Below are 10,365 nucleotides of genomic sequence, written 5' to 3' on the forward strand. Positions count from 1 at the left end.
GCAATCCAATGATAACTCTTTAATTTCAAGAAGTCATTCACTTTATCTTCATAAACTTCTCCTACCCCCAAATGTAAACTGTACCTGATCTGGTATGCTGCTAGGAGCATTACAGCAAACAAACACTCAGGAAACACTGAAACATCTCTTCAGGAAACATTTTTTACCAAGACCTTTCATTCACTGAAGATTTCTAAGCACTTACTGAGTAAGTGAGGTCTAAGTTTTCTGGAGAAGCAACTTGTTCACGTTGTCTCACCAATACTCTTTCCTTTCTCCCGGCCTCTCTTGCTTTTTCCAGAGCCTTAAATAAAACACTAGAATATAAGCAATGCCTTGAATGAACCCAAAACAAGTATGAAAAGAATATACTCCTGTCTATTTTCTTCAGATGCACAGACTATACCCAATGCCTGAAAAGTAGCAAAATAACGCAGAGAAAGGTGCTGATTAGCAATAAGGAGACATACAGTTGTCTAAGTCTGCTTAGCTGGCTAATGTTAGACAAGTATAGTCACAACTATATACACCATAATAACTAGATTATGGTGACCCTAAAAGATTATTTTACTTGTTTTAATCATAGAAAGCACACACAAACGTTAAACAACCAAGCCCACACCCTCATCTCCATGCTCCCCCCAAAACAAAGGAGCACTTGGGCTTGGCATGTTTCCTTAGTTGCAGAATCCCAGTGCATGCAGGTGTTGGAAAGAAGAAAGTGAAGGCAGGAAGTGAACTTCCATGTTATGCAAATGGAGGCTGTACATGTACTTTGACTAATTGGTAAATTGCTTCCCTTTTTTTATCTATCCGCAAGTGGTATTTCACATGTATGTTTACAATCAGAGTAATTCCAAAATAATTATTTTATCCAATAATAATCTTCTGCAGATTGGTGTCAAGACCCTTTGTACAAGTAATGCTATGGGTCTGCACGGGCCAATAGCAGTCCTGTTTGCCTCTGCAGGCATGCAATGTTCAAGAAAGTAATGGCTAGCACTACTGCTATTTGGAAGGTAGCAGTGAAGGAACTACTTCACTGCTATCAACAATAGCTTGATTCTTAGTCTTTATGATAGAAAGCAAGTCCAACTTGACTGTTTCATAGATAATGAGCTGGCAACTTTGATGGCAGGAAAACTGATATTCTGCCTACTCCCACAGAGCCCATAGATTAGACTGGCCAAATCTGTGCCACTATGACTAACTGATCAGACCCATCTGAAGAGGTCAGTGGGGTTATGGGGAAGAGAGCTTTTCTAGCACTGAAATCTTAATGAATATATACATAAGAAATACAGCTCCTACCTTTCTTTTTTTGACAACACAAGGTACCACTGGATTATAAATTACAATTCAGATGATTTAATAATTTGAAACTTTGAACCCAAGTCAGTTTGAAACATCTATTTATACAAATTGTTCTTCCCATAACAGCAAAACGGAAATCCAGAAAAATTACCAATTTCAAGTCTCCACAGCTGTTGGCAATGCAGCTTTCTTCAACCAGTTCATTCACTTTTTTTTCCAACTGCCTAATCTTCTCTTCTGCACTAAAATAAAAATAACAATAAGAGGATTAACACCAGTAATGTAACTGTACACACTAAGCTTTTACACAGGATATTCTCAAAATAACACAGTGATGTATCACATAACACAGCTAACCAGTTCTCCCATCAAAGAAAATATAATGTGAAATTATGCCCAGAGAAGATCCTCCGAAAATATTACATACACACTTTCAATCTGAAAACAGACACAAGAAAAAAATAAAGCCTCTTATAAGACAGACAAGCAAATTTCATGGACTCAATTTGTTCAGAAGTAATGACAGAACAAACATGGGCCGGTAAACCTTTCAAATCCAACACTTAGTGAAATGAAATATTGTATAAAGGGCAATTCTTTGAACTTTCATTTGCATAGATAACTTTAAAGTAAAACTTGCAAATGGAGATTTTATTAAAAAGTTGTTATTTATCTGGAATTTTTTCTCAGTTAAATAACTGAACATTTCAGTAGGATTCCCTGTTCCTATATAGCCATATTTGAGGAGTACAACTCCTGTACTGAAAAGCTCAATGACTTGATCTGACTGCACTCAGAACATTTGCATTGGCACCAGCCTGCAAGTTTTACCTCAAGTGCTAAGGTTAGAGTGAAACAGGAGAAACAGCACACAAATTCTCCCAAGGTCTTCCTAGAGAACTGCAAGAATTATGGTGTTCACATACTTTTCCATTATCCTCTGCAATTCTACATAAGTATCACAGCGACTGTGTGGCAACAACTATGTCCAGGCTGCTGAGCTAAAGTCAGATCCAGAAGTCACTGGAATTGGACATTCCTGAAAGTCAGGGCCATTGAGTCAGCTAACCACATGCATAAATGTCTGTCCCACTGTTTCACTTACTTAAGAATATTGCTCCTCGAAGTTCCATAACTGTCTGGATGTGAATGGATGTGAAAACATGGATGTGAAATTCTAATTCTACCCATAGTTGATTTTTTGTTGCTGTTAATGCTCTGAAATAATTTAATGCAAGACTGAACAAACCTGTCTGCATTTTTTGCTTCCAGAGGTGGAACGGGACCTCTTCCCTGACCAAGAGGATCAAATGGAGAACCTGTACAATGAAAATAGTACTGAAAACTGTAAAATAACATCTCCCTCTGGCAGCTGGCGATTTCTACAAACCATACCTCTCATAGCTGCCCTAGTATAACCTGCAGCACGCACTGCTGTCATTGGTCGAGCAACGCTGTCCTTAAATAAAGAGGAAGACATATTAAAATAATCCTCCTAAAAATAGACTGTGGACAGCAGAGACATCAGTTATATATTACAAAACCTTTAAATACAAAAATCAGTTGTTACCACCTCAGTAAACTGAGTATTTTTAAAATGTTTTTATTTCTCAAATATTATACATTGTAACTGTCTCCAATGTAGAGGAGCAAACATTATCAGGAAACTGCAACAAGGGAACACATTATGTCAATTTTATATGTATTCAGAATACTTTATTTCAAACATCCTTAATTTTTAGAACATTCTTAAAAACTGTTGCTCTTGAGATCTGTAATGTACTCTAGCCTACTGCCACACTGTTTCAGAGCTCAGTTGCTTTTTTCATTTTTATTGACAATAAAGAGAATCCTACAAGACTATGGATCAGAATGTTTTACTTGATCTAAACTGAGAGGCACAAGCCAACCAGTTTTTGGTATTTGTAACTTATTACTAGACAGTGCCTTACAACACAACAGTGTCTGATCCCACTCCACACTAGTTTATTAAACTTACCTGTCAGGACACTGAGTGCACTAGTAAAGACCTTAACAGCCAGGACCAGACTCACAGGGGTCCTCATGCCACACACCATACCTACACGTCCAGGAACTTTGCCTAATCTCAACCCTGATCCCTCAGCCCCTGCCCAAGCTTTGCTGGAAGACTACTTATTTCCACATCAGCCACTCCTATGCATGGCCAGAGAGTCCCCCAGTGCAGATTTCAACCTGACCTCCTGGACTGACCTTAGCCTTGCCCTGTCACTATGGATCTGACCAGTGATCATTGGTCCTAACCCTAGCCTATACACTGACTTTTTTGCTTGACCTTGGACCTGCTTCATCACCATGCTACTGTGTTACGTTCTGGACTTTTGGTTGGACACTGACACCATTTCTGGGGGGACCTTACTTGCCTAGCTCAAGTGTTGTGAAACTGGGTCCTACCTGGTGAGGTCCCTGCACTGCTGGCTATGCAACTTTCACCTAGGCTTCTGGCTTGCCTTCCTTCAGGGAGTAGCTCTACTCTTGATTCTCCCTGATAATTCCTGTTTACCTCTTGGGCTGACACAAAAGAATATAGTGACTGTATATATAGTTAACATTAAGTCAATATACTTAAATTTGTTGGTGGGAAAGTCATTGGTAAATTGCAGCAGATTCTTATTAGAGTATAAGTACCCAAGAAAAACATGAAAGCCAGAATGTATCTCTTTCCTATTTCAATGCAAAAATATTCACTGCATGTCAGTAAGTGTTAAAAACACTACACTGGTATTGCTTCCAACCCTGTTCTCAAATAAAATACTCATCACAAACGTCACATTTTCTGACAGTAAGAAAAAGGACTAATTAAACACTGTAATAATCGGGTATTATTTCAATAACCTTTTTAATACTTGTATTAAACCCAAACATTTAACAGAAAACTTCACTGTTCCAAATCAATATAAATTGCAAATATTGAAACTTTTTACCTGTATAGCTCCTGTCACTGGTCTTCCCATAGATGAAGTTAAGGTTGCCTTTGACTATAAAAATAAGTAAATTGTTTGAAACTATCATTCACAAAGGATTAGAAAGCTGTAAAGGCTATGTATGGTCTTCTCAATATTGAGTTTTAGAAGTCCATTTAACTCTCACGTAAGTTCATAAAAAAGTTCCCATTTATGTTATCCACATGCAATATACTGCCAGTGCCTGGCAGACTTAAAAGATGTTGAGCACTTCCATTAGCACAAATTAACAATATTGCTTTTTTATATGCCTAGATATTTCTGTCAGACCTTTTAAAAAATTTATACAGAAATTTATCCGAGGCAGCAGTACTTTGCAGTACTTTTGCTGTTTCAGGCCGTGAAAAAGTATTCCCCTAATTCCCACTCAGATTCACTATTTTACCCACTATCCATCGCACATCATGACTGAGTTCTGTTTTTCCTGCTAAGGCTGAATCTGTATTAACAATGACTGTAATGCAGGAGAAGCAAATCTGCAGAGTGAAACAGGCAGTACTGTGAAGTGGACAATGCTTTGGAGGTTTCTGGCTCTACCACTGCAGATGACCTCAATCTTTATTATCCTTAGGAGATGACTTCTTGTGCACTCCTTTAAGAAGATAGCTTTTCCTGTTACTGCACTAGACATCTGCAAACACAACTGCTAAGGAAAAGCAGACTTAAAAAGGAATATATCCAGAGCAGATTAACAGAAGGTTCAAAGTAAAGTTTGTATTTCAGTTACAGAATTCAGGTGTTCTTGAAGTTGTTAGCCAGCTAACTTGCATAAGAGATCTAAAGCAATGTGATGTTCCTTCTTGTCATAAAATTTACAAGAATTTAAGAGCACAGTCTTTTCAAACTTGACTGAGACTGCCTAACAGGTTTAAAATCTATTGGGATAAGGGATAGTGGATATACCACTAGTGTATAACTTCTATTTCCACAACAAACCAGGTTAATGAGCTAGTTATTTAAGAGTTACAATAGATTAAGTATACCAAAGTATATAACCAACTTTTCCTGATTAAACTAGAGATGATTTCAAAGCCCACATTTTTTAAGACTTAATTTCACCTTAACTTCCAGACAACTTTCCTGCAACAAAACCAGGTTAGTATCTTGGAATCTACTTCCTTACACAGTACAGAAGTTGATATGCAGTATGGTTTGGGAGGGAAAAAAAAATTAAAATAAAAATTAAAAAAATCAGAGATCTTGCCTTGTAATGACCAACTTGTAACTCTACAAGTGTAGAGCTGCAAATGAATTAAAATCAATGAATACATGTGGCTCACTTGAAGGAAGTATTTATATAAAAAGAGCTCAATTTGTGCAAGGCATTTCTGGTAAATGCCTCATTTTCATTAAGAACACAACAGAACAAAAACCTACCCCAAATCCAGTAGCTAAAGGTCTTGAAGTTGGTGTACCAAGAATTTTGGCTGTCCCCTGGGTGGGGAAAAAAAACAATCAAAGAAACACCACCAATTAACAACCATATATGTTAATTTTCAGTCTTTCTATATAGTTTCTATAGTGAATTCATAGAAATAATGCTTCAATTATTACAGAAAGGATTTTCATTTCACCAACAGATTATTCTGGCAAAGAAGCAATATTAATCAGACAGTTCCGGCTCTTCTTTAGACATATAGCATATACTTATAAAGTTTGCACCTGCACTTTAGATTTGGTTTTGAAAACTGATGCGATATTAAATCAGAGCTAAATGAAAATAAAGAATAATGTAAATTACATGAATATGAAGAAAAAAAATCAGAATAATCACACATGGTTTTCTAAATCCCACTGTTCAGTATGCATCTCAGCCTCTTAACTGTATGTCAGAGCTACTAATTCTATATATAGAATATTAAACAAAGTCCTTTCAAAATGTATTGCTTTGCTTTTTAACAAGGTTTTATCTTATTTTATCAAACAAGAATACGTATTTTTAATGAAAATTCCTTGTTTGCTCTAGCTTACTCCCTGAACTTAACAGAAGTCATGCTCTGCTATTTTTTTACTTATTTTTCATATAAATAACTGAAGTCTGTATCGTCATGTTAGTAGTAGACAAAAAAAGTTAATAGGTTCCCAAAATAAATTTGTATCAGTGTCAAAGTTTTAGCTAGCCCTCTAGAAAAGGTCTCCTCTCTTGCAATGTTTTTTAAAAGGTACTTACAGGGGGTCTTCTACCATGACTCGTTCTTGCTGCCTGTTGAAAAGCTACATCATTTTCTAAATCCTAGGAAAAAAAAAAAAAAAATACACCTTTTTAAAACCCCCAACAGCCAAAGCCACAGTTCCAGAACCTTAGGACTACTGAAAGCAGATAGGTAAAAAACCAACTCTTCTTCCAAAAATACCTGACCTGAAAATAACTGAATGACAGGTTTTACTGACAATATATGTTATTTTGTCTACTTTTTTTTTTGTATTTTGGATCATTGAATATAAAACCTCATTATTCTCTGAAAAATGAAAACACACTGAAGAAGCAGAGCTTAAGTGATGAAATGTAACATTTTATTTCCATCTAAAAGCTTACTACTAGCACTATTTCTACATTTTAATATTAACATCTGTCATGCAAACACATTAAGAGATCTCACGTCTCAGGTCACACTGAATTTAGCACTAGGATTTCACACAAGATGCCAAGTCTTGCCAGACTGGCCCTGCTTTGAGCACAGTAGTGGGTTTGGACTGAATGACTCCCCTGATGTTCCAATTCCATTACACCAGCAGTTACCAGGAAGTGGTCTGCAGGGTTACCTTAAGTTATCCCAGATGCTCTACTGATTGCACAGAGACCTGCAGAACTCTGCTCTACAGTTGCCTCCTTCAGCAGCAGGACCGTAAGAGACTGATGACCTACTGACCAGTTAAATAGCCTCTTGTCACAAAACTTGCTGCTGCTGTCTGGGAAACATCACATCAAAAGCATCTGAATGTGAATATGGCCTTCAAATAACTAGGATTTTATACTTCATAAATTCTAACCATTATAGTATGTTAGATCTGCTATAAAGATATACACAGGTATTTTGCTGGAATGGAAAACTACCAAAGAAATAACTATTTAAGACTTGTGAAACTTTATATATTTTTTGCTAAATAAAGAAAATTTCACTTCAAAGTAGTTAGTACACTTCTACATTACTATACCCCACATGTCCTTATCTTGTACTTAGAAGGTAAAATCCTATGTATGGGAAAGGTGGAAAACAGCAAGTATTTTTACCTCTGTGTCAAACGTGGGATTATAATCATTGTAGCCAGAATACAGATCATCTTCATCAGCATCAGGAGCCAGATGCACATTTTGCATCATTTTTCTGTGAAACATATAACATGCCAAGTATTCTCTCAGTGGTTTTATATAAAGCTTTTAAAATGTGAAACAGAAATAGTAATCAGGCTTGCAAGTTCAAAAGAGTACAAACTGCATTTCAATTTTTAATTGCTGTCTTTGAAATTAAAAATAAATTATGACTAGTCATAACAACTAGGATTTACCTATACAAAGTATTAAATGGCACCGTTTCATACAACTATATTTTGCTAGGTCACAAAAATTGTCTTAAAGATATTTATCACTAAAACTGAATCATCATAACAAATAACTATTACTTTTAGAATAGTATCTTTACATTCTCAGATAATTCAGATTTAAGATAATTCTCTAGTATCCTAAAGTTTGCCTTCTTTATTGGGCCATAATAGTCTAATGAAACACATCTCTTCCAGCTTCATACATTAATTCCTTCCTTCATCTGTTCTTACATGAGCACAGACACAGCTATTCTCTATAGACAACATTCTTCATATAATTTTCCCATTTCCATTCAAATATTTTTTAAGAACTAGAATTCCAGGAGCCTGGGTTCCAATGTCTTTCTTCGCAAATACTTTAGTGTGCTACAAAATAAGCTACTATAGCTGCATTCACCTTGTGGTCTTTCCACCACTGAGGACACTAAGGAGGTCTCTCTGACTGGCTACCTATTTTCATTAAAATCTTAAGAAGACAACATTTGGTTTCATCTAGAATATGAAACACATGCCCTGTAGCAAGCGAGCTTTAGCCAGGACGAAGCGCAGCGCACCCCACCGCGGACCGGTTCCACTGCAGCATCCCCCTTGAACGGGGCCTACTCTAAGCTTACGCGGTGCCACCGCGGAACAAAACCGAATCTCTCCTGAACGCGGGTTTCCTCGGTCGGCGCTGAAAGCGGGGGACGGCGACGATATGCCTCACGGCGGCTCCGCCTTCTCGAGGGTGGCGGAGGGGCGGCGAGAGGCTCAGCGAACTACTGCGACGGTACCAACGCGATGGTGCCAACAACCCCGCCCGAACACGGCGTACGCGGCCTGGTCTCAGGTCAGCCGCGGCCCGCCCTCTCCGCACCAGAAGCCACCAAGCCCGGCCCGGCTGCGTTGCTAGGGGTACGCCGGCGGACGCTATCCCATAATGCACCGGGACGCCCGGGCGGTCCCAGGATAGCGGAACACAGCGCAGCCGAGAGCCGAGGTCGAGAGTACCCGCGGGATTGGCGCATGCGTAGAGCAACGGCCGAAGCTTTTTTCCTGCGGGTGTCCCCTGCTGGCAAATGGAAGTCTCCTTGTGCTGAGGAATAAAAGTGGTATCACATGATAGATGTGCAAACAAATTTTGTTTCCCCCTATGCTTTCTTCATCTTCTGGAAAAGGAACACAAAACTACTGGTAAGGACGGGAGGCTTATCAGACTGCCTACCTTTAGTCCACAGGACGAAGAAAACATAAATGGAAAAAAGATCTGTTTGCTAGACACTGCTTCGATGTGTGCAAATAAAACTCTGTGAGGTGGATATTTACTGACTGTAAGGGGAAAATTGTTTCTGCAATATCAAATAGGCAACAATTAAAATTCAGAAGGGGGGGGGGGGGAAATTCTAGACTTCTCCATAATAGGAAATTTAGAATCACAGAATCACAGAATAATTCATGCTCAAAAGGAGCTCAGGAAATCTCTCCCATCCTAGTTTAAATGTCTTTGTGTCTCTTCCCAAGAGTAAAACCAACCTGCTGACATTTTATGGTTAAAATTATATTTTAGGCTATAGATTTGCTATCATGAAAGTACAGCAAATCTGCTGTCATAAGGTAAATGGCTTTTTGCACAGTTGTCAGACCATGTGTTCAAGCACACGGCCCATAACTGAGTGTACTTCAGTGCATGTTTCTCAAGCTCCAGATTATTGCTGGCATGTGCCCTTTGGAGTGCGGTAGGGCTGCACCTTAGGCACATCTTTTGGGCAGGAGCCAGCACCTCCAAGCAGAGACCTCATCACAGCCACCACTCACGTTCAGGGTACTCAGCCACACCATTTTCTCCACTGAGCTGAGAAATCCACTCTTGAAAATTAAAAGCTCAATAAAAAAAAAGTCAGTAAAGCTTCCCATATGCCATAGTCTCTGAAAATAAATAAATCATCTTTTAGATGATTAAAAAAAAAGATGATTCCTACAACCATTTCTATCACATTCTTTAAGCTGATATTTTGGAACTCCTGACAAGTGTCAGCTGATTTGCCCACAAAAAAACACTATACTCCAGGAAAGGTTTCCCATGCCTAAATGGGAAACAGATTGGAGCATGGATCTCTGAACATGCCTGCAGCATTTTGGGGAGAGAAAATATTTTACAAGACAATTGTAACCTACCCCTATTGCATTATGGTAATGGTATAAGAAAGCTGCAAAGACAATATACAGTGCAGAGTCAATCAGAACAGCCTTTTTATGGTCAGGGTTTGTGAGCATTATGCAATGTCAGGACCTGCCGTTTTAGCCTCAAAGTGCTTTCTGAAGAGATAAGGCACAGAGGATATGAGTGAAAGGTCCTTCTATTCTGGCTCCCAACCAGAGAAACAAAGATAACGCAAAGAAGTATTAAGACATTATCACTTCTTGCATTAACCTGTTAACGTTCCATGCATGAACCACTTTCACACAGAACTTCAGACTTGAGACTTTTGAACATGAGAATCATTATACCTGAAATTTCTGGATTACA

The 10,365-nt window shown here is 38.3% G+C and overlaps 1 protein-coding gene across 3 annotated transcripts in view; it reads right to left on the minus strand.

Moving 5' to 3' along the window:
- The window catches only part of IFT88 (intraflagellar transport 88), a 45,083-nt gene extending 37,364 nt beyond the window's left edge, over positions 1 to 7,719 (minus strand). For 2 of the 3 annotated variants that reach the window (XR_008970957.1, XM_057399655.1), the window contains exons 1-8: positions 7,549 to 7,719; positions 6,487 to 6,549; positions 5,694 to 5,750; positions 4,278 to 4,331; positions 2,710 to 2,773; positions 2,564 to 2,633; positions 1,466 to 1,556; positions 206 to 304 (exon numbers count right to left, since the gene is read on the minus strand). Coding sequence is in view for 2 of the 3 variants with exons in the window: in XM_057399655.1 (XP_057255638.1) it covers positions 206 to 304; positions 1,466 to 1,556; positions 2,564 to 2,633; positions 2,710 to 2,773; positions 4,278 to 4,331; positions 5,694 to 5,750; positions 6,487 to 6,549; positions 7,549 to 7,653 (603 nt within the window). In the remaining variant the exon portion in view is untranslated. The remainder of the gene's footprint in view (positions 1 to 205; positions 305 to 1,465; positions 1,557 to 2,563; positions 2,634 to 2,709; positions 2,774 to 4,277; positions 4,332 to 5,693; positions 5,751 to 6,486; positions 6,550 to 7,548) is intronic. The other variant, XM_057399654.1, reaches the window with a different exon arrangement.
- Positions 7,720 to 10,365: the final 2,646 nt, after the last annotated feature.

Source organism: Pezoporus wallicus, unplaced genomic scaffold, assembly GCF_028554395.1.
Source record: "Pezoporus wallicus isolate ANWC-B61680 ecotype Strahan unplaced genomic scaffold, APGP_CSIRO_Pwel_v1 scaffold_6446, whole genome shotgun sequence".
NCBI lineage: Eukaryota > Metazoa > Chordata > Aves > Psittaciformes > Psittacidae > Pezoporus > Pezoporus wallicus.